This window comes from Mustelus asterias, chromosome 17 (genome assembly GCF_964213995.1).
Source record: "Mustelus asterias chromosome 17, sMusAst1.hap1.1, whole genome shotgun sequence".
Lineage (NCBI taxonomy): Eukaryota > Metazoa > Chordata > Chondrichthyes > Carcharhiniformes > Triakidae > Mustelus > Mustelus asterias.
In genome coordinates, this window is record NC_135817.1 from 12498926 (window position 1) to 12522981 (window position 24056).

Genomic DNA, 24056 nt, shown 5'->3' on the forward strand with positions numbered 1-24056 from the left:
ACAGAAAGCACAAAACTAACTAAAGCAGTTATCTAAACATCTGTGTTATGTTTTTAAAGGGTTGCGTCTCTGGATCAAGAACCATCTCCTCAATAAACCTGCATCTTATTTGATTTAAACCCACAAGTGTGGCCCCTATCACTTTTCGCTTTGCTGTAATTCCCGGTCAGTATGTAACCAACTGTCAGTGGGTAATGATCCAATATATGACAGAGATGCGGGTGCATGTGCGTGTGTGTCACAATCCGATCCGCCATGATCCTATCGAATGACAGAGCAGGTTCAAGGGGCTGAATGGCCTACTTCTACTCCTGTTTCTTATGATCTTATGAAAATTACTCCGTAACAGAATGCTTTAAATAATACTTAACTCATCAAAGCTACTGTCATCCCATTTCTTGTAGATCCTTCTTTAATTTGGATGTCAAACCTAATTAATGGTTTGTGTATTTCTAAACTGAACCATTTTAGCTGGTCATAAATAATATGCCTGGCACTCTGTGCCTGTGCTGGCAATCCATGTTATATATAGAAGTAAACTCATGATTAATTTCCAAGCTTTGTAAACCTGGGAAACCGACGTTGGACTGCACAGCTGCAATCTCCACCATGATGGAGCATAATTTAGATCATCTACTGCCTCCACTGAAGTCAGGTTTTAGTTGCCCAGGAGTGAGAAGCCCAAAGTTTGCACATTAGGCGAGGCAAGAGCAGGTCTGAACTTGTTGCAATTTCTTGATAAGCCAGGGTGCCTTTGGAGAGGTAAGGTGCCCCTTTGTATCTGGTCCCGGGCATACCTTTGGTGCCCTTTGAGGGAGGTACATGCCCTTTGGAATTGTTAAAAATCAACATACATGTGTGTAAAAAGTGCAGAAACTCATTAACTTATTTGAACTGTCAACAGACCTGTCAATATCAACTGTCAAAAGTGTAAAGAGGAACTATCAAAAGCACTTGCTAAAGGGAGCTGTCAAGCTGTTAACATTTAAAATTCCTACCCTTTATATCAATGAAAAAATGTCTGGAGTATTAGCAACAATCATGGCTTGGTATTTCACTGTGATATAAGCGTGAATTACTGCTACGTATCTGATTTTACAACCATCTATTAGCACTGTAGGGTGTCTTCTATTTCACAATTTGATTGGCAGCTCCAAGTGGTCATAGACTCACTGAAGGGAGACTGAATTCCAATGCTTTTTAAAAGGGATTGTGCTCATAAATGAATAGCTTATTATTATAAGGCTTTATATAGTTGAAGGGATGTAAATGTAGCAATTTTCTTTTCAATATAGGGAAGTCTGCAATCAGCACTTTGACTTTATATTATAGAACTTTATTTTAACTTATCTCTGCATGGGTCCAGAGGTCTTCGCCTGGTGGATACTGGGCGAGTTGACATCGTAGGTCTAGGGGCAAAGACTGCTGGTTGGGGGCATGTGTTGGCCTGAGTTGACAATCAGTTGGCATAGGGTCTAAAAAGGGCCATGAATGGTGCATACAGGGACATAGGTTGGCATGTAGGGTATGAGGTGCCTTGGAGGTGGCTTGAGAGGCAGAGATTGGCATGAGTGGTTATGGGATGGGTACAAGGCATGAGGTGGCATAGGTTGGCAGTGATGGAACATGTGTACATGATGGAGACGGATTATGAGGGCTTGAAGGATGTTTCATGTCTTATTCTTTTTTTCAAAACATATTTGGATGCAGGGCTGAAGTCCTGAGACAGGCCTCATGATCAGCCTATCTCTGTATCCAGTATCTTCCTCAGTACTTCCAATATCACCTTCTCCAACTTCTAACATAGCACCCCCTCCCCACAACTGAAAATCCAATATTCAGGGTAGCCATTTTTGAAAGTTGAGTTCACGGACTCAGACAAATGTCCAGGAACAGATCTGAAACAGTGCAGGCACCAATGGTGTTAAATTGGGACAAAAGCATGACACAAAACTGCATCCATCCACACACTCAACTTCACACTCGCACACATGAACGCTCACTGGTACACACACATGCACGCTCACTGGTACACACACTCGCACGCTCACTGGTACACACACATGCACACTCACTGGTACACACATGCACACTCACTGGTACACACACTCGCACACATGCATGCTCATTGGTACACACACATGCACACTCACTGGTACACACACATGCACACTCACTGGTACACACACTCGCACACATGCACGCTCATTGGTACACACACATGCACACTCACTGGTACACACACTCGCACACATGCATGCTCATTGGTACACACACATGCACACTCACTGGTACACACACTCGCACACATGCACGCTCATTGGTACACACACATGCACACTCACTGGTACACACACTCGCACACATGCACGCTCACTGGTACACACATTCGCACACATGCACGCTCACTGGTACACACACTCGCACACATGCACGCTCATTGGTACACACACATGCACACTCACTGGTACACACGCTCACACACATTCACGCTCACTACTACGCACGCACGCACACATGCCCCCTCTGGCTCTCCCCTCCCCCTCCCACGACAGGTCATTCAGCACTTTGGGTGTCCTCCTCCACTCAATTAGATCACGACTGATCTGTGCATCAGCTCCATTCACTGTGCCCTGGTTCCATAGGCCATAATACCCTGCTGAACAAAATCTATTAATCTCAGTTTCAATTAAACAGCAGGGGCACGATTTCCCCGGCCCACTGTGCTGCTTGAGTAGCGCAGTAGGCCAGGAAATGTCAGTGAGGGGCCTGTAGAAGGATTCGCGACCAGTGTCCAGCTAATCGTGACTTTCCCAGACCCTTTTTTTCAACGTAATCAGCCTCACGCCAGAAATCAGTGGTGGGGGGATCCCATTGCACCATCTGCATTAGGGATCGGTGGGAGAGGGAATGAGGAGGGTGATTGGGGCTGGCTATGGAGGGTTGGCAATCGGGGCTGGCCCAGGGCGGGGGGATGCCAGGGAGGCAGATGATTGGGAGGGGAGGGCCAGGGAAGCAATCAGGAAGCCAGCGATCGAGAGCCTGGCGATGGGGGGGGGGGTGTGCATGCGCCGATCTCCCTACTGACAGATCAGCGCATGGTCAGTGGTCCACTGAGTGTGCTGATTCTGGCCTCTCGGGTAGGATTAGGCCCCACTCCCCCCTTACCAGCATGAATCCCCCGGCGGCACAGAGTGCCGGAAAACCATCCCACTCAGTATGCCCAGAAAGTGGGTGAGAAAATCTCCCATTTTCCCTGTTGGGCACTTCAGTTTTTTTTTTGGAAAATCACCTCCCAGGGAGAATCTACTTTGTGCTTTTTGATATCACCCCCAAATGGTCTGTTCTGATTTTAAGGCTATGCTCCTTTATCATGACTCTTCCACCACAGGAAATAGTTTCTCTCTATCAGCTCCTTTTACAAAAGTCCAACACATTGTGGGTGCTGGAAATCGGAAAAGTAAATAGAAAATTCTGGAAACATTGGCTCGCAATGTTTAGCATTTTCTGCATTTATCAAATACTTTGACCATCTAAATCTCTTCAGGTTACTTCTTACTCTTCCACATTAAAGGAAATATGAGCCTTGTCTTTGTATACCATCCTCACAATTAGCTCCAATATCATTCTGGTCAATGTGTGCTGCACCCACTTCCAAGACTAATTCCTGAGGTACAGTACCCAGAACTGAACTCAGTACCCCAGTCTAACCAAGGATCTATACAGCTGGAACATCCTTTCCACCACTTTGAGACAAAGGCCAATATTCCATTACCTTTTTCATCATTTTGTTCCTGTCTATTGATTTTTGTTGATTTCTGCAAACGGACTTCTAAGTCTCTCTGCTCCTCAATACTCAATGGTTTCTCATTATTTAGAAAGTGCTCTGATCTAGTGGTTTTTGGTTCAAAGTGGATGACGTCCCTCTTTCCCCACATTGAACTACATCTCAGGGAAATATGGAACTCACTCCCCCAAAGAGCTCTGGGGATGGAGGGAATCGACTGAACATTTTCCTGACTGTCAGGTATTTGTGAGATCAGCGAGGTTATCAGGCACTGTGGAGCAAAGGTGAATAACTAGTTACGATAGAGATATACCATGACTTAACTGAATAGCAGAGCAGGTTCATGGGGCTCGACAACCCACACATGTTCCTATGTTTCTAACACAAGTCATTTTAAGAGGGAGTTACACATATTTAGCAAGAAAATCGACAAGGAAATAGCGACAGTGAACTGGCCATTCCTTTTAAAATTTGGCCCAGCTCAGTGAGTTGAAATGGGTTCCTCCATTAATTCAATAACCCTCCCCCCGCACTTTAATGTGTAAAAGTAAGTAAGAGCTCTAATTAATTATTCAGATTATAAAAGTGTCATACATCTGAGTTTAGGATTTGCTCATAAAGAGATGGTGCGTTCAGCCTGTCAAAGGTGTTTGTTACCTGAACCCAGAAATGCCGAACCAGGCCTCGGGTATGAGTGAAAGCTCTGGAGAAAATAATATGTGCAAGAAATGAGCTCATTCATTTATTTAAAAAAACACCTTTTGGGAATTTCTTCTGGCTTTCTGATTTTTTAAAATTAATTTATGGGACATGGGTACCACTGGCAAGGCCAGCATTTAATGCCCAATCTTAATTGTCTTTAAGACAGTGAGCCACCTTCTGAACTGCTGATGTCCACAGTGCTGTTAAGGAGGGAGTTCAAAGATTTTGACCCAGCGACACTGAAGAAACGGCAATATACTTCCAATTCTGTGGACAAATTGGAGGGGAATGTGCAGGTCGTGGTGCTTTGGATGAAAGGAGGCTGAGGGGAGGTTTAATTGAAGAGTATAAAATTATGAGAGGACTAGTTAGGAAGGATTCATTTCCCTCAGCAAACAGATCAATAACCAGTGGGTGTAAATTTAAAGTAATTGAATTGGAGAAGGATTAAGGAGAAATTATTTGGTAGGGATTGCTACCTAAGAGTATGGTAGTGGCAGAAAACCTCAACACATTAAAAAAAATGCTTGGATACAGACTTGAAGATAGGGTTATGGGTCGGGAGCTGAAAATGGGAATAAGTCTCTTTTTCAGCCTGCACAACCACAATAAGCAAAATGACTGCCTTCTCCACTGTAAATTTCCTATGTTTCTATGTTAGATTCTGTCTTGCTGGAAATGGTCATTGCTAGGTACTTGTGTGGCACAAATTTTACATACCATTTATCAGGCCATGCCTGAATGTTGTCCAGGTCTCGCTGCATGTGGGCACAGACTATTTCAGTAGCTGAAGAGTTGCAAATGGAAATGAGTCCTGTACGATCATCAGCGAATCACAAGCGGACACTAGACGTGATCTCGCCGGAGTTGGGGAGTGGGAGATTGAAGGCCATTGAAGCTCCTGGGTGGTTGGGGGTAGGGCCAGGCAGTGCCCACCGGGTTGGGACCTGAGTGGGGGCAGAGCCTGTGGAGTGGGACAATTACAGTGGGCGGAAGGAAGGGGAGCTCTGCAGGGGTGGGAGGCAATGGGAACTCTGCTGAGGTGGGAGGGAAGGGGGAACTCTTACGGGGTAGGAGATTGGGGTGGGAGAGGGGAAACGCTACTGGGGAGAGCATTCAGCAGGGTGGGGGTTCGAGATCGGGTGGGACGGAGGGAACTCTGCAGAAGGGGTGACTATTAGTCGGGGTGGGTGGGAGGGAACGATGATGATCAGCGGCTTGGGGTGGATCTCGATGTGCGTGGGGCAGATAGTGGGGAGTCCTGGTTTTTGGGGTGGGGGGTGGCGGGGGAACGGGAGGCAGGAGATCTCTCAGGGAAATTGGGCCCTGCATAATAGTGCCCCTAGAGCTCAGCAGTTGGCTTATCTGGTGAGCTCAGGCTCCACCCCACCCGGCCCCCCCCCCCCACCTTCTCCACATCTACGTTGATCCATCGATAGTGAAACAGAAGTGTCATTTTTGGAAGCCATCAAACTAGTCCATGGTAACCTGTTCAGATGGATGTATAAGATCCCAGGGCAAAAGTAGGTAGTTTTCCCAGTGGCCTGGTCAGAATTCCTCCATCAACTAATATAAGTTAACTGGGATCTTGCAGTGCAGTGCAGCTGCCAAGGCTGGAACTACAGTACCTCTACTGGAGCACTGTGTGTGTACTTAGATCAAATGGATTGCAGCAGTTCAAGAAGGCAGCATGGACAAGTTGGGCCAAAGGGCCTGTTTCCATGCTGTAAACCTCTATGACTCTAAGGAGGCTCACCACCATGGAATGGCCTTGCCAGCAACACTTAGAACATAGAACAGTACAGCACAGAACAGGCCCTTCGGCCCACGATGCTGTGCCGAGCTTTATCTGAAACCAAGATCAAGCTATCCCACTCCCCATCATCCTGGTGTGCTCCATGTGCCTATCCAATAACTGCTTAATGTTCCTAAAGTGTTCGACTCCACTATCACTGCAGGCAGTCCATTCCACACCCCAACCACTCTCTGAGTAAAGAACTTACCTCGGACATCCTTCCTATATCTCCCACCATGAACCCGATAGTCATGCCCCCGAGGAAATAGTCTTTGAACGTTCACTCGATCTATCCTTCATCATTTTATAAACCTCTATTAAGTCCCCCTCAACCTCCTCCGCTCCAGAGAGAACAGCCCTAGCTCCCTCAACCTTTCCTCATAAGACCTACCCTCCAAACCAGGCAGCATCCTGGTAAATCTCCTTTGCACTCTTTCCAGCGCTTCCACATCCTTCTTATAGTGAGGTGACCAGAACTGCACACAATATTCCAAATATGGTCTCACCAAGGTCCTGTACAGTTGCAGCATAACTCCACGGCTCTTAAACTCCAATCCCCTGTTAATGAAAGCTAACACCCTATAGGCCTCCTTCACGGCTCTATCTACTTGAGTGGCAACCTTCAGAGATCTGTGGATATGAACCCCAAGATCTCTCTGTTCCTCCACAGTCTTCAGAACCCTACCTTTGACCCTGTAATCCACATTTAAATTTGTCCTACCAAAATGAATCACCTCACATTTATCAGGGTTAAACTCCATCTGCCATTTTTCAGCCCAGCTTTGCATCCTATCTATGTCTCTTTGCAGTCTACAACAGCCCTCCACCACATCCACTACTCCACCAATCTTGGTGTCATCAGCAAATTTACTGATCCACCCTTCAGCCCCCTCCTCTAGGTCATTAATGAAAATCACAAAAAGCAGAGGACCAAGCACTGATCCCTGTGGCACTCCGCTAGCAACCTGCCTCCAGTCCGAAAATTTTCCATCCACCACCACCCTCTGTCTTTGATCAGATAGCCAGTTACCTATCCAATCGGCCAACTTTCCCTCTATCCCACACCTCCTTACTTTCATCATAAGCCGACCATGGGGGACCTTATCAAACGCCTTACTAAAATCCATGTATATGACATCAACTGCCCTCCCTTCATCAACACACTTAGTTACCTCAAAAAATTCTATCAAATTTGTGAGGCACGACTTGCCCTTCACGACTCCGTGCTGACTATCCCGGATTAATCCGCATCTTTCTAAATGGTCATAAATCCCATCCACAAGGACCTTTTCCATCAACTTACCAACCACTGAAATAAGACTAACCGGCCTATAATTACCAGGGTCATTTCTATTCCCTTTCTTAAACAGAGGAACAACATTCGCCACTCTCCAGTCCTCTGGCACCATCCCCGTGGACAGTGAGGTCCCAAAGATCAAAGCCAAAGGCTCTGCAATCTCATCCCTTGTCTCCCAAAGAATCCTAGGATATATTTCATCAGGCCCAGGGGACTTATCGACCTTCAGTTTATTCAAAACTGCCAGGACATCCTCCCTCCGAACATCTACTTCCTCCAGCCTATTAGCCTGTAATACCTTCTCTTCCTCAAAAACATGGCCCCTCTCCTTGGTGAACACTGAAGAAAAGTATTCATTCATCACCTCGCCTATCTTTACTGACTACATACACAAGTTCCCACTACTGTTCTTGACCGGCCCTAACCTCACCCTGGTCATTCTTTTATTCCTCACATAAGAGTAAAAAGCCTTTGGGTTTTCCTTGATCCGACTCGCCAAGGACTTCTCATGCCCCCTCCTAGCTCTCCTAAGCCCCTTTTTCAGCTCATTCCTTGCTAACTTGTAACCCTCAATCGAGCCATCTGAACCTTGTTTCCTCAACCCTACATAAGCTTCCCTCTTCCTTTTTGCAAGACATTCCACCTCTTTTGTGGACCATGGCTCCCTCACTCGGCCATTTCCTCCCTGCCTGACAGGGACATACCTAAGAGGGACACCCAGTATTTGTTCCTTGAAAACTTCCACTTTTCATTCGTGCCTTTCCCTGACAGTCTCTGTTCCCATCTTATGCCCCCTAATTCTTGCCTAATCCCATCATAATTACCTCTCCCCCAATTATAAACCTTGCCCTGCCGTACGGCCCTATCCCACTCCTTTGCAATAACAAAAGACACCGAATTGTGGTCACTATCTCCAAAGTGCTCTCCCACAACCAAATCTAACACTTGGCCCGGTTCATTTCCCAGTACCAAATCCAATGTGGCCTCACCTCTTGTCGGCCTATCCACATATTGTGTCAGGAAACCCTCCTGCACGCACTGCACAAAAACTGCCCCATCCGAACTATTTGACCTACAAAGGTTCCAATCAATATTTGGAAAGTTAAAGTCCCCCATGACAACTACCCTGTGACCCCCACACCTATCCATAATCTGCTTAGCAATTTCTTCCTCCACATCTCTATTACTATTTGGGGCCTATAGTTAACTCCCAACAACGTGACCGCTCCTTTCCTATTTCTAACTTCAGCCCATATTACCTCAGTTTGCAGATTCCCCTCGAAGTGCCTTTCCACAGCCGTTAAACTATCCTTGATTAACAATGCTACTCCTCCACCTCTTTTACCAGCTTCCCTACACTTACTGAAACATCTATACCCCGGAACGTCCAACAACCATTCCTGTCCTTGTTCTACCCACGTCTCCGTAATGGCCACAACATCGTAGTCCCAAGTACCAATCCATGCACCAAGTTCATCTACCTTGTTCCGGATGCTTCTTGCATTGAAGTAGACACACTTCAACCCACCTTCCTGTCGACTGGTACCCACTCTTGACCTTCATACCTTCCCCAATACCTCAACACTGACTTCCGGACTACAACTCCTTTTCCCACCTCCCCCTGACAAATTAGTTTAAACCCCCCTGAAGAGCCGTAGCAAATTTCCCTCCCAGGATATTGGTGCCCCTCTGGTTCAGGTGCACCCCGTCCTGTTTGTACAGGTCCCACCTTCCCCAGAATGTCTTCCAATTATCCACGTAGTTGAAACCCTCCCTCCTACACCATTCCTGCAACCACATGTTTAACTTACATCCCTTAATAAATGAAAATAAAGGTTGCCTATAAAGTAACAGCAACTGGACTTCAAAGTAATGTGGAGCATCTGGGACATTATGTGCCTGCAAATGCCGCCATATAAGTTCAAGCTCTTTCTTGTATTCCTCAGGTGTGGATTTAGGAATTGCAAAAAAAAAGGATAGCTTTTCTAAGGCTTAATTGATCCAGAGTCAGGAGCGTTTTAAAGATAGAAACATGGGATGAGGTTTGAAAAGAAAAACTTGCCTTTATACAGCACATCAAATCTTAAGGATGCCTCAAAGAACTTCTCAAAGAACTCAAAGAACTTAAGGATGCCTCAAAGAACTGATGATGTATTATTGTGGGAGGTGCAGCTAGTGTCACAGAATAAGATGATTTCCAATTAGCGTGCTCCTACAAACAGCAAAGAAAACTGCATAACCAGTTAAAATTTCCTGCTCCTTAAATAGTGTCAGGAGACCTTTAACATTCATTTGAACAAGCAGACTGAGTCTGGCTTTAATATGTCATGATGTGGAGATGCCGGCGTTGGACTGGGGTGAACACAGTAAGAAGTCTCACAACACCAGGTTAAAGTCCAACAGGTTTATTTGGTAGCAAATACCATAAGCTTTCGGAGCGCTGCTCCTTCATCAGATGGAGTGGAAATGTGATCATGTGAAATGTGAACATTTCCACTCCATCTGACGAAGGAGCAGTGCTCCGAAAGCTTATGGTATTTGCTACCAAATAAACCTGTTGGACTTTAACCTGGTGTTGTGAGACTTCTCACTGTGTTTAATATGTCACCCAAAGTACCAGATGGAATGTAATGTTGGTAACAGGGGAGAGGAGAAGCACCACCAGCCGGAAAGCCGGTCGGAATCCCTGCATCACTTCTCCCGAGGAGGCCTGGACAGCAGACGCCTCCCATGAAATTGAACCCCGAGCAACACGGAATTATTTTTTAATCTTTCATGGGATGTGGGCATTGCTGGCAAGGCTAGCATTTATTGCATCCCTAATTATCCTTGAACTGAGTGGCTTGCTGGGACATTTCCGAGGGGCCGTTAAGAGTCAACCACGTTGCTGTGGGTCTGAAGTCACATGTAGGTCAGTCCAGGTAAGGACGGCAGATTTCCTTCCCTAAGGAACAGTAGTGACCCAGATGGGTTTTTAATGACAATCGATGACAGTTTCATGGTCAATGTGACTGAGACTAACTTTATATAATTTAAATTCCATCAGTTGCCGTTTGTGGGGTTGGCACCCAATCCATTGTTGGCCTCTACAGGACCAGCAGCATCACCCGAGGTTTCCAGACTGGGAAAGGAAAACAACCAAGAGTAAAGTCTCGGAGCTAAGAATCATTTTGGATTGATTATGGGAGAATCGAATGTCTAGATAAATCTTGCTAAAAGACACAGGTATAGTTAATCAGAATGTGAGGCTAATGGAAGAGATTAGTGAGAACTGTGAAATTTGTACAAAATAATGGTAGACACCACCACATCCTATTGTAAGCCTTCCATTGGTACATAACTGTCACAAGGTAGTTACCATGCATCTGACTTGGAAATATGTCGGCATTCCTTCACTGTCGCTGGGTCAAAATCCTGAAATTCCCTCCCTAACTCCACCACATAGACTGCAGCGGTTCAAGAAGGCAGCTCACCACCAGCTTCTCAAGGGCAACGAGGGATGGACAATAAATGCTGGCCTGGCCAGCAACACATCCCGTGAAATAATATAACAAGTCTAAAGGTATGTGACAAAAATAAACATTTTCATCCTGTATTTTCTTTTATTGGAATGGGTACTTGGGTGACAAATGTTCTAGAAGGGCCAAGTGAATGGAGAAATGTGATGATTGCGAGGCATGTAGAAAAAGTACTGAATGTTCAGGAGTTCAGGATGATGGTCAAGAAATTAACTCTATGGGCTTGCAGAATAGGGGTGAAAGAGTAGAGAGTCAGGAAATGCGGTGCAAGCATTATCGTAGATCCAGAAGTCACTCATGCATCAGAAAATGATCAGGAACTGGAGAAGGAACATCCAACAGTGCAAGAGGGTGATCTCGTAGCAGTGGTTCCTACAGACATAAAACTTAAAAGTAGAGCTGTAGCTTGAACAGATTGAACAATAAAATAAATGCCTTGGAGCAGTCTCAGATCTAGGAGAAGTCCTCATGCCTGTGAAGCTTGGTAGCTGTTGATAAACTATTAATAGGCACAAAACAAAAGAAATCAGATAGTTAGAGTTTGGAGTTTATTCGGAGGCACCAGAAAAGAGGAAAGCAGCTTTGTCACAGAAGACTTGTACTGAAAGAGCACTTGCAGACAGGAGTTAAAAGGTTAAAAGTGAGGCTAGCTGCTAGAGGTTTAGTGGAGTGACTGGGGATACAGGTATTAGAGTGGACTCTCCCATAGCTGGAAAAACAAAATAATCTTGTAAACCATTTGGCCATATATTCATGGAGGGTAGGTAATCAACTTTTCTGCAGGGCATCAACATAAAAGTGATATTTCTGCAGGGCAATACTTTTTAGAGAGAAATATTTCTGAACCTGCCCAAAGGGACAGCAGATGCAGAAGAAAATCTATGGCCTGAATGATGCTTTCAAGCTGGAGTATTCTTTTGGTGAAATCTGTCTTGCTCAAAATACATCATGTTCAACTAAAACAGATCCTACAATGTTTCATAAAAGGAAAACATCAGGCAACTTCATGCTGAATGTTGATGATCTTGTGTGGGTGGTACAGTGTAATTTAAGAAATGTATTATTCGTATGATTAGAGTAGAATTTAAAATTGGGAGTTAGGTTTGTGACGCTTAATAACTAAACAAATATATTTAAAAGTAAGTGGCCTGGAATAACTTTAAATCAACAATCCTATTCAAAGAGTGTTACTCCCTCCATCCAGGTTAATTCTACAAAAGGTCTTCACAGAGAGTTAATGTTATACCTAAAGAAGAGACAGGATAATTGTGAAGCTTGGTTAGTTAGTTGAACTGTTGTGCAGTCAGACTATAACAGATGCTAATTTAGATGTGTTAAAGACTTAAATATTATATCAAGTAGAGAATGATTTAGAGTCATAGAGATTTACAGCATGGAAACAGGCCCTTCGGCCCAACTTGTCCATGCTGGCCTTTTTTTTTTTAAAACCTCAAAACTAATCCCAATTGCCTGCATTTGGCCCATATCCCTCTGTACCCCATTGTACCCATGTAACTATCTAAATGCTTTTTAAAAGACAAAATTGTACCCGCCTCTACTACTACTCTGGCAGCTTGTTCCAGACACTCACCACTCTCTGTGTGAAAACATTGCCTCTCTGGACACTTTTGTATCTCTCCCCTCTCACCTTAAACCTATGCCCTCTAGTTTTAGACTCCCCTACCTTTGGGAAAAGATATTGACTATCTACCCTTCATTATTTGACTATCTGCCCTTCATTATTTTATAGACCTCGGGTCCATATGAGTTTGTGAGAGAATTTAAGGGCAAATAAAACATTAAGAAAACTAAATCTGGGTAAATGCGTTAAGTTCTCATGTGATCTAAAGAACATAAAGATAGTCATTTATAGCGATGTTTTTATATATTAATCTTCCCGATAGGTATTTTAGTGCAGCTCATTTTTTCTGTTGGGTCAGAACGTGAAATGCTGGGCCTGTAGCTTGGAAAAGCTAGGAACATAAAAATGTTTGTTAAAAATATTCTGGCTGTTGAAACACTGGTTCATATGGAGGCAGAGGATATTGGATTCTTTTTGTCAAAATATTTTATGTGCTATTCCATTCAAACGATGTACTGAAGACAGTATGTAGATAATCACTCATTATCATTGTGGGATAACATACTTTCCAAGAAAAGTGCAAGTGAGAAAAGTTTACCAATTTACCTTGTTGGCTTGAAACAGATGTTGGAGAAAAAGGGAAGTTGTAAAAATTAAATGAGTGGATGCAAGGCATCAACTGTCTGATTGTTTCATAAAAAGAAAAAGTATGACGGAATTGCTAGCAGGCCTTGAATAGGGACGTTTTAAAATGTAATGTTTTGTATTAAAGTCTTGAGTGAACTGTGGCTGTACACATAAAGCCTAATTTTTATGGAAAAGCAGAGAAGGGAATCTGTTATTTGTATGTTAATTGAGTGTTTAACTCTACCAGGCCTGGCTAAGGTGGTCATTAACAGGTCCAGACAGCAGCAGCTGAGAGGGTCATTCGGCCTAACTGTTAGCTGCTCTTCCACAGCTAGGGAACATGTGGTGTCCACTGATATACCCACAGAAGGCTGCAAGTGTATCAGCAGCCCGGGAAAAAATAAATTTTCTTTGAAAGATTTGTTTCTTAGTTAGTGCCCACTAAAGAGGCAGTCAATTTAATTAGTTATGTATATACAAATTAATTATGTGCATGCTTTACATATAGGAGCATATTGAAGCTTAGTTATTTGCTTTGGAGATGCAAGTTTGTAAAGGGTGTCTCTGTAATAAAGTATGCAAAGATTAGGCTTCAGTTATATCCTTCATCACCTGGCTATCTAAAGCAGAACATTCTGAAGTTAGTTCATATTCCAGAGAAAGTAACAAGTTTGGCAATTGTGAGAGGTGGCTCAATATTTGGCAGCAGTATGGAGGAAGAAACTTGGATCTGTCAGAATAATGAGCAATTTTATGGGACCCATGCAGGTGAATTTGCAGGCACTGGGGCCTGTAAATTTTCCTTGGGACCCTTCCTTCCTGCCCACCATCGTGCCTGCCACCAACCCGTTCGCAATTTTACAGGGCTGGGCATATGTTAAGGCAGCCCACTCAACCTTATCCCAACAAAGTCTCTGAAGTGCAAATTCTGAATTTGCACCCCCCCCTCCCCCCCGCACTTAGACTCATGGGACTGCTTACACCAGAAGTGTCCACTGCTCCCAATGCTGGAACTGCTAAACTGTCAGCTCTCCAAAGAGGGGCAGAAGTCTCGATGCCAGTCAATATAGGAGTACTAAATGGTTGTGGGGCAGCTGGTATACCAACACGCTTCTCCACCCTGCCATGGGAAGAATTCTGCCTAATATGTCTTAAGAACATAAGAAGAACATAAGAAAAAGGAGCAGGAGTAGGCCATCTCGCCCCTCGAGCCTGCCCCGCCATTCAATAAGATCATGGCTGATCTGAAGTGGATCAGTTCCACTTACCCGTCTTGCAACATGCTTTCAGGTAACATTGGGGTGCTGGCCTATGAGAACTTCAGAACAGTGGGGCAGATGATTCTAAGTGATTTTAACTGTTTTTAACAAACTTAAGTCACATAAACAAAAATTATACGTATATGCAAAAACCAATACATACATTCTGTGTCAAAATTATGTTAAATGTTCAAAGGTTCATGTTTTTAATTATTTCCCTGTGACCAGTGGGACATGGTAGTGGAAGAATTTGAGAAAATGTGCTTACGATCTCTCCCCTAAGGCAGGATGAAGTGCTTTTTAACTGGCTCTGGGAAAATAAATTCTTAAGTCTATTCACATCCATGATAGATATATCTGTATAAAAACAATTATTCTTTTTGAATTCTCAGCATGAACAAAATAAACCCATATTCTGATCATCAGCCTCTGTCTCCTCTTAAGTCTGCATTGCTTCTCTGGAATAATAAATTAAGCATCTGGAGGCAGTTTTCTTTGAAACATCTCACCTAAGATTATTCTGGTTGAAGGTAAAACAGAGTCTGATACTGGACTGGGTGATTTTTGTGATTATGTGGTACCTGGCAGCCTTGCTTCTCTTCAGGCAATGGTTTGCACTGTAGCAGTCAGTTCTGTGTTAAGCATCATTTGGACTTGACAGAGCAGATACTGAAAGGATGTTTCCCTTGGCTGGGAAATCTAACTCTCGGGGACACAGACTCAGGATAAGGGACCAATTATTTAGAACTGAAATGAGGATAAATTTCTTCAATCTTTGAAATTCTCTACCCAATAGGGTCATTGTTGACCATATTTAAAGATTGGGGTAGACAAAGTTTTGGTCTCTCAGGGAATCAAGGGATATGAAGAACGGAAAAGTGGAGCTGTAGCCCAAGATCAGCTATGATCATATAGCATGGCGGAGCAGGCTTCATGGGTCATATGGTATAATCCTGTTCCTATTTTTTGTCTCTCAGGGTCCCATTCTGGTGGCAGTCTCTGATGCCTTTGCTGAAGATGAGGAAGGGATTGATGATTCTTGACGTTGGTCAAACAGGTCTTTTTTCCATTTCCAATTTTTAAAAATCTCTGATCTCTTTAAATGCTACAATCTCAAGTTTTCTCCCTGGGTTGCTGGCTGCCGTTCCTGGAGATTGATCTTCAATTTTTAAAGTCTCTAAGAGAATGCTGGAGGATTGGCAATCTTGTCCAAAACCAAAATTCATGCCAGAACAATTAACAAGAACGATTTATGGGATATTTTAGGGGATATATACTTAAATGATAGTAGTGAAATACATAGGATACAATGTAATTTGAAATGAACAACAGCTTCAAATGGAGGCTAATAAATGAATTTCCTCCATGACATCTGCTTGGAAGGTAAGAAGTCACGTTAACTCTCTTTGGTATATTGTGAGGTGGCTGTGAAAAACTGTTACCTCATTGCCAATATGGATGGAAGCGATCAGTTAGACAGGCTTTTCAAAGGAGGCAAAATCTCTCTTGTAACAGTGTCCTCTACTTCTTTTCAAGTTCAACAAAGATGTTTCATTGACAAGAATTCAAAAGAGTTGGGCAATTTTCATGTCATTGTGACAAGTTCAACTCATCCTCTTGTTTCCCAGTGGGATTGCTCAACATTGCTGAGATCTGCCATCCACCTTGAGAGAGTAACTCTTTACCATTCTTGACCCTTACTGACCGAACATCGGGCCCGTTTGCAAAGGACTCAAATTTAAAATTCTCACCTTTGTGTTTAAATCCCCACACCCTTCACTGCCTCTGTAACCAACTGTGACTCTAGAATCCTCAAGATGTTCTGTCCTCCTGATTAAGGCATCCCCACCCACCCCCTTCACCCCACCATGAAAGGTCCTGCTTTCAAGCACTTAGGCTCCACACTTGGGATTTCCTTCACTAAACTCCTCTGGCTCTCCACCTCCCTATTCTCCTTTAAGATCCTTTTTTTAAAACCAATCACCCTGATTCCTCCTCCCCCCCCTCCCCCCTTGCGCTCACCCTTCATCTTTTGATAACCTTTACATAGTATGGGGTATTGTTCTGTGTAAATGGCACTTTGTAAATCCAAGATTTTAGCCTCCCAAGGAGGAATGGCCATTGTTTCTGTTACAAATCATGCTCAAACACACAGCCACATAAATCATCACAAAGTTTGGACCTGAGTTTCTGTAACTGCAAACCCACTGGACGTGACAAATAATCACTGGACAGATTTCTACACAAGCTGAAGCTGGAGCCCAGTACTTGTTCACTCACTACTCGAAAAAAGGAAGTGAGATCTATTTGGCAAAAACAGAGGGAGTTTAAAGTGGTATGGAGTACCGGAAAACTACTGAAAAGGTAGGACTTAATGAAGTGAACTAGGTCCTTAGGGAACTGAAGCCAATAAGCTTAAATCATTTAAATGATCTCAAATCATTTTTACATGAACTAATGTCTGCTTTTGAAGAGAGTGCTGCTATTGGGTGGGTGAACTGTGCGTTATGCAGTTGACAGTGGGTTTGTGTCACTCATCTCTCTTGTTGTATGGTCTTAATTCAATCATGGTTGAAAAGGTTCTGCTCGACTAGTGCCAATAATTGTCATCTGGTTCTTTTAACAATGCTCCCTGAGCATTTGGAGACATCATTATATCAAATTGCCATTTGACCCAATATGAACCATCTGCATGGAGATTGAAAAAATTGGCAGTGTGTGTGGAGCAGATGGAAGGCCTGAGCGAACCTGTTTGTTGGAAATGTGTAGTGTCTGAGCTGCAACGCCTGGATAATGGGGCATTGGTGATATAGTGAATAGTGGTTGGCATAGAAGAAGCTGAAATGATCATCAGCAACAGAATTACTGAACAACAATCTGTAACCTCCTGCCCTGGAATATTCCACTCTATCATTACCATCAAGCTGAGGGATCAACCCTGGTTCAGTGAAGAGTACAGGACGGCATGTCAAGAACTGCACCAGACACATCTAAAAAGATGTCAACTTGGTGAAGCTACCACATAGAACTATTTATGTACCAAAATGCAGAAACAGCATGTGATAGGCAGAGCCAAGTGATCCCATAACCAACAGATCAGATCTAAGCTGTGCAGTACTGTCACAGCCAGCCTCGAATGGTGGTGGACAATTAAACAATCAACTGGAGGAGGAGGCTCAACAAATATCCTCATCCTTTGTGATAGGGGAACCCAGCACATCAGTGCAAAAGATAAGGCTGAAGCATTTGCAGCAATCTTCAGCGAGAAGTGCTGAGTGGATGGTCCATCTCGGCCTCCTCCTGAGCTCCCCAGCACATAGATATCAATCTTCAGTCAATTAGATTCATTCCATGTGATATCAAGAAACAGCTTGAGGCACTGGATACTGCAAAGGTGATAGGGGCCTGGCAATATTTACTAATACACCATTTATCTACAAGGGACAAGTCAGGAGCGTAATGAAATATTTTCCAATTTCCTGGATGAGTGCAGCTTCAACAACATTCAAGAAGCTTGACATCATCCAAGACAAAGTAGTCTGCTTTGATCAACCATGGATGAAAGAGCGGAATTCCAGAGGTAAGGTGAGAATGGTAGCCTTTGACATCAAGGTCGCATTCGACTGAGTGTAGCATCAAAGAGCCCTTGCAAAACTGGAATCAATAGGTATCAGGGGTATCTGTGCTGGTTGGAGTCATACGTGGCACATAAGAAGATGGTTGTGGTTGTGCAGGGTCAGTCATCTCAGGTCCAGGACATCTCTGCAGGAGTTCCTCAGGATACTGTCCTAGGCCCAACGATCTTCAGCTGCTTCATCATTGACTTTCCCTCCATCATAAAGTCCGAAGTGGGGATGTTTGCCGATGATTGCATAATGTTTAGCACCATTCACGACTCCTCAGATACTGAAGCAGTCTATGTTCAAACGTAACAAATATGGACAATATCCAGGTTTGGGCTGACAACCGACAAGTTACTTTTGCGCCACATAAATGCCAGGCAATGACCATCACCAAAAAGAGACAATTTAACCACCGTCCCTTGACATTCAATGCTGTTACCATCACTGAATCCCCTACGGTCAACATCCTTGGGGTTACCATTGACCAGAAACTCAACTGGACTCACCATATAAACATAGTGGCTACAAGGGCAGGTCAGAGGCTAGAAATACTGTGGCAAGTAACTCACCTCCTGACTCCCCAAAATCTGTCCACCATTTACAAGGCACAAATCAGGAGTGTGATGGAATACTCCCCACCTGCCTGGATGGGTGCAGCTCCAACAACACTCAAAAAACTTGATACCATCCAGGACAAAGCAGCTCACTTGATTGGCACCACATCCACAAACATTCATTCCCTCCACCACTGACGCTCAGTAGTAGCAGTGTGTACTATCAACAAGATGCACTGCAGAAATTCACCAAAAATCCTTAGAAAGCACCTTCCAAATCTATGACCACTTCCATCTAGAAGGACAAGGGCAGCACATGGGAATACCATTGCCTGTAAGCTCCCCACCAAGCCACTCACCATTCTTACCTGGAAATATGTCACCATTCCTTCGCAATCGCTGGATCAAAATCCTGGAATTCCCTTCCCAACAGCATTGTGGGTCAACCCACAGCACGTGGACTGCAATGTTTTAAGAAGGCAGCTTACCACCACCTTCTCAAGGGCAACTAGGGATGGGCAATAAATGCTGGCCTTTATTACAAGAGGAATTGAACATTAAAGTAAGGATGTTATTCATGGTATTGGTGAGATCACATCTCGAATACTGTATGCAGTTTCAGTCTCCTCATTTAAGGAAGGATGTAAATGCATTGGAGGCGGTTCAGAGGAGGTTTACTAGTTTGATACCTGGAATGAGAAAAGGTTGGACAGACTGGGCCTGTTTCTACTGGAGTTTAGAAGAGTGATGGGTGATTTGATTGAAATATATAAGATCCTGAACAGTCTCGACTAGGTGGATGCGGAAAGGATGTTTCTCCTTTGGGTGAGTCCAGAACTAGTGGGACACTGTCTTAAAAGGGCGACCTCTAATTTTAAAGATGAGGAGAAATCTTTTCTTCCCGAGGGTTGTGCAACTTTGGAACTCTCTGCCTCAGAAGGCACCGGAGGCAGGGTCATTAAATATTTTTAACATGGAGGGGTAGATAGATTCTTGTTAGGCAAGGGAATCAAAGGTGCTCGGGGTAGATGGGAATGTGGAATTTGAATGGCCTACTTCTGCTCCTATTTTGTTTGTACCCTCCTTCAGTGTCACTGAAATCCTGGAACTCCTTTCCTAACACCACTCTGGGTGCACCTGCATCACATGGTCTGCAAACAGTTCAAGAAGGCAACTCACCACAACCTTCTCGAGAGCAATTAGAGATGGGCAATAAATGCTGGCCTGGCCAACGACACCCAAATTCTGTGAAAGAATGAAGATAAATTGGAGACTCCTAGTTATTATCTCTCCTAAAAGAGGAGCAAGACTACAAACTGCCACCCATCCAGTTCAATGCTGCTTAATGAATTGTTTGATTCCATCATACAGAGCTGTATGGGGTGTGTGCTGCAGGCATTTCTAAAAAGGTTATGGCATCCATGGTCTATATTTTGGAAGACTTGTTTGGACTGCACTCAAACAGCGTCAGTAATGGGCTAACCAGTGGAATATGCTGGCTGGTGTGGCCGAACTGCAATATTGCAGGTTTACATCCAAGATCCCGAACCAAGCTATGGAATGGGTTTGTGATAAAAGAAACAAGGATCGAAGGAGAGATGGATCCAGCAAATACCAAGCTGCTGTTTAGCAACCTGAAAGGAAAGGCAGCCTTAGAACAAACATACTTCTTTGGCAAAGATCCTTAGCCAAGGTCTAGGTCAAGCAATTGGGTGATGAATCAGTCTGATGTATTGCAATAGACCAGGATATCAGAAATCAAGCTGGGTGGCACATCGTGTAGGGCCTTTTCATAGAATCATCATAGAAACCCTACAGTACAGAAAGAGGCCATTCGGCCCATCGAGTCTGCACCGACCACAATCCCACCCAGGCCCTACCCCCATATCCCTACATATTTTACCCACTAATCCCTCTAATCTACGCATCCCAGGACACTCAGGGGCAATTTTTAGCATGGCCAATCAACCTAACCCGCACATCTTTGGACTGTGGGAGGAAACCGGAGCACCCGGAGGAAACCCACACAGACACGAGGAGAATGTGCAAACTCCACACAGACAGTGACCCAAGCCGGGAATCGAACCCAGGTCCCTGGAGCTGTGAAGCAGCAGTGCTAACCACTGTGCTACCGTGCCGCCCTATTTGCCACAATGAGGGCAGGTTGTCAAATATTTGACAAGACAATTCAGATATAAGATGACAGGTTCCTGCAAAGCGGTACCTGAGAGAAGAATATGTAAAAAAGCCCAGAATCTGTCTTCTCGAATTGGAACACATTTGCTGCTGAAACTGTACCAGTAATCGGACACATTCCTGTATTAGTGAAGAGATGATGTGGAGATCAGAGCAATGCATTTACATATTTTATAGGTTGGTCTCTGGGAAGAATTGCTGTTGCCTGGGTCATGCCCATGCTTTCACTTGGTCCAATGATTAACTGGTGGTTATTTTCCATGTTTATGTGTGTGAGGCATTGGAGGAAGGGAGAAGCGTAGAGTTGGGATAGAGTTGGCTCTACATACATAGCTACTTTCCTGTGGAGGATTTGGTAATCCAATGCCTGAACAAGGTCCATTTTACTCCACGGCACTGTTGAACAGGTGACAGTCAGTCTTAATTCGTTAATGATACCCAGAGAGTAGAACAATAATTGAAGACTGTAATTCTTATAAATTCACTCCAAGTAACCAGCAAGCCAAATGCCCTGAAATGTAGAACGATCTGGTTGTATAAAGCATTGCAAAAGCTTACTAATGTTAAGGAGCTGTCAACTTTTAGTTGGTTAAAGGGCAGCAGCACTTTTATACAAAATTAAGGGATCAATGCATCCCTGGTCAGCATGAACTTAAATGAGCTTCAGAAACCGGAGTCTGCTGCTGAGGGGAAAGATCAGCTCTGCTCATGTGGTTATTCTCTGTAGCTTGGAGACTCTTCCTCATGACATGAGTCCCTCTGTTTCCATCAAAATGTTTCCAGAATCCTTTGGAATTTCTTTTCCCTGTTAATCAGTGTTGATTCAAGATACAAAACTCTCTAATTTAAATTGCCATGACATGAAAGATCACTCCAAGTCCAATGCAAGCATTCCTTGGTGCTGGTTTATCGTATTCACCGAGAAGGACTTAACTGCAATAACAGTAATTGCAAGTTTATTCAACAGCTTGATTTCACATTCAGACTTCATAAAATCTCAAGCTCCAAACATTTTCCTGCTTGCTCTCCCCTCTTGCTTGAGGACTCCAAGAGTATATATTACAATGTTGCTCTTGGTGCAAGGCCTCATGTGGTAGTAGCACGTACTGGGAATTCCTAATGAATGGAAAGTTATGCGCAAAACGCTGACCTTTTGTGTCCAAGTTCAGGAGGTGGCTAATGTTCTGTGCCAGGAACTCTTGATTGGTTATATATCTATTTTCCCAGTTCAGTCCTTGATTTTCTAACACCTGGAAACGTTCTCCTTCCCAATTACATTCTCCCCTGACCCTAGACAATTCTGGGAAGAGTAGAAATTCCCCTCAAAGAGATCCTGTGACTACGAAAACGCCACCTGTAGTTGGAGAAGCGAGAGGCAATCAGCTTCAATGGACAAGAAAAGCAATGCCTTACCTGGCTGTGGAGCTGCCTTATGCCTTTGGATTTTCTCTTTCTTAAACTTTGGCACAATTCGGAACATAGCACTTCGGCTGTTTCGTTTGGCAAATTCCAATGAATGGTCCTGTTGAAAATTAGGTTGATTTCTTGTCATTTGAATGCTCCATAAGGTGTAAAACCACCTCACTAATCAATCTAGTTTGATTCATTAAAACCGTTCTTCTACGAATGGCTCTCACACTAGCCAGCAGGTAGTGTGCAGGAGTCAGTGTACACCACTGAGCATCAACATGTACTCGGTAAATCTAGCAGATGCAGCAGCTGGACATCACAACCACATTCTGAGCAGCTTTCACTCTTCTCAACCCAACATGCTCATGAAAATCGAGGGTGGGAAAACACCAGTATGGGCAGCATACATTCGCTTCTAAACATTCGCACACTCATATTTATAACATTGGGTGCACACTAAATTCACTACTGTGTTCTGGACATTTACATTGTGACATGGGTACAACAGTACTAATCTTCCTCTGCATTCTGCCTCGAATCCCACAGGAAAAGGAGGGGGAAAAGCCAATCTCCCATTCCTGCGCATTGTCCAGAGATTTCCTGGCAATCCCAGGGAAATTGTAGATGTCGTGGTTATGCCCACAGGAATTACAAACATGGAAAAGCCTTGCAAGTGATATGGTTGAGAATGAGGCAGGATACAGCCTGTTCTATGTTCCATACTGGACTCCCAGGCAGATACATCCTCATTTGGACATTTGCTTGTTGATAGTGGCCTTGTTGTCTTGCACCTTCCCCAATCAAATTGGAAAATAGACCAGGTCTGAGTGACAGCTGTTGGAACCAGGCAGAGAGCAAGTTCTTTCCTGCTGGAGGTAGCAGCTGCAAGGCTTCAGCCAGTGGTCTCTCTGGACAGGAGCCTGGCCACTATTCAGGATTGCAATAACTGCTCCCCCCCTCCAAACTTTCTCCCAGGCCCAGAGAAACATCTGGGCACTTCAACAACCTATATGTACTGCAGTGTTCAAGTCACACAGAGTGTCCAGATGGAGGCAAAGGGGGGTGAATATGGCCCCAAGATACCAGTTTGCACATGTCGTGCTCCAGAACCTGCTCAGGAGCAATTAAAGTTGTCCTTGGATACTTACTCTCCAATGCAAAATGATTTTCGTCATGATCAGCACTCTCCTTACAATGCACTGCACTCATACCAGCTTGCCAGACAGGTAACCTGCTCCAAGGATTCTATCAAAACTACAGCCTAGGTCCCAAGCTCTGGAATTCCCTCCCTAAACCTTCCATCTCTCCCTTATTTCTCCTCCTTTAAGATGCTCCTTAAAACTTACCTCTTTTACCAAACTTTTGGTCACCTGCCCAAATATCTTCGATGCAAAAGTTTGCCTGGTAAAACTTCTGTGAAATGTCTTGGGACGTTTTACATTAAAGGTATTATATAAATGCAAGTTGTTGTACATTTTGTCAAAGGGGTAGAGATTGGCACCAGGGTGTTGTAGCCCTTTTTTCATCTTTCCTCTTAAGCGTGACTCTATGCTAAGAACATTGGATCGGTGAAGTGACTCCTGGAAGCAGCTAGTGTGGGAACCTATATGAGACAGCTGTGCAGAGGGAACCTCTTCCATCCTTTTCCTTGAGGAGAACCAAGAGTCCTGTGCAGTGTAGCAGCCAGAACGACTCAAGAAGGGAAG

At 44.0% G+C, this 24056-nt stretch overlaps 1 protein-coding gene across 2 annotated transcripts in view; it reads right to left on the reverse strand.

The window, feature by feature from the left end:
* dgkh (diacylglycerol kinase, eta) overlaps window positions 1–24056 on the reverse strand; it is a 545677-nt gene that overhangs the window by 15476 nt on the left and 506145 nt on the right. For both annotated transcript variants that reach the window (XM_078232299.1, XM_078232298.1), the window contains exon 28: window positions 22354–22462. In XM_078232299.1, coding sequence (XP_078088425.1) covers window positions 22354–22462 — 109 coding nt within the window. The remainder of the gene's footprint in view (window positions 1–22353; window positions 22463–24056) is intronic.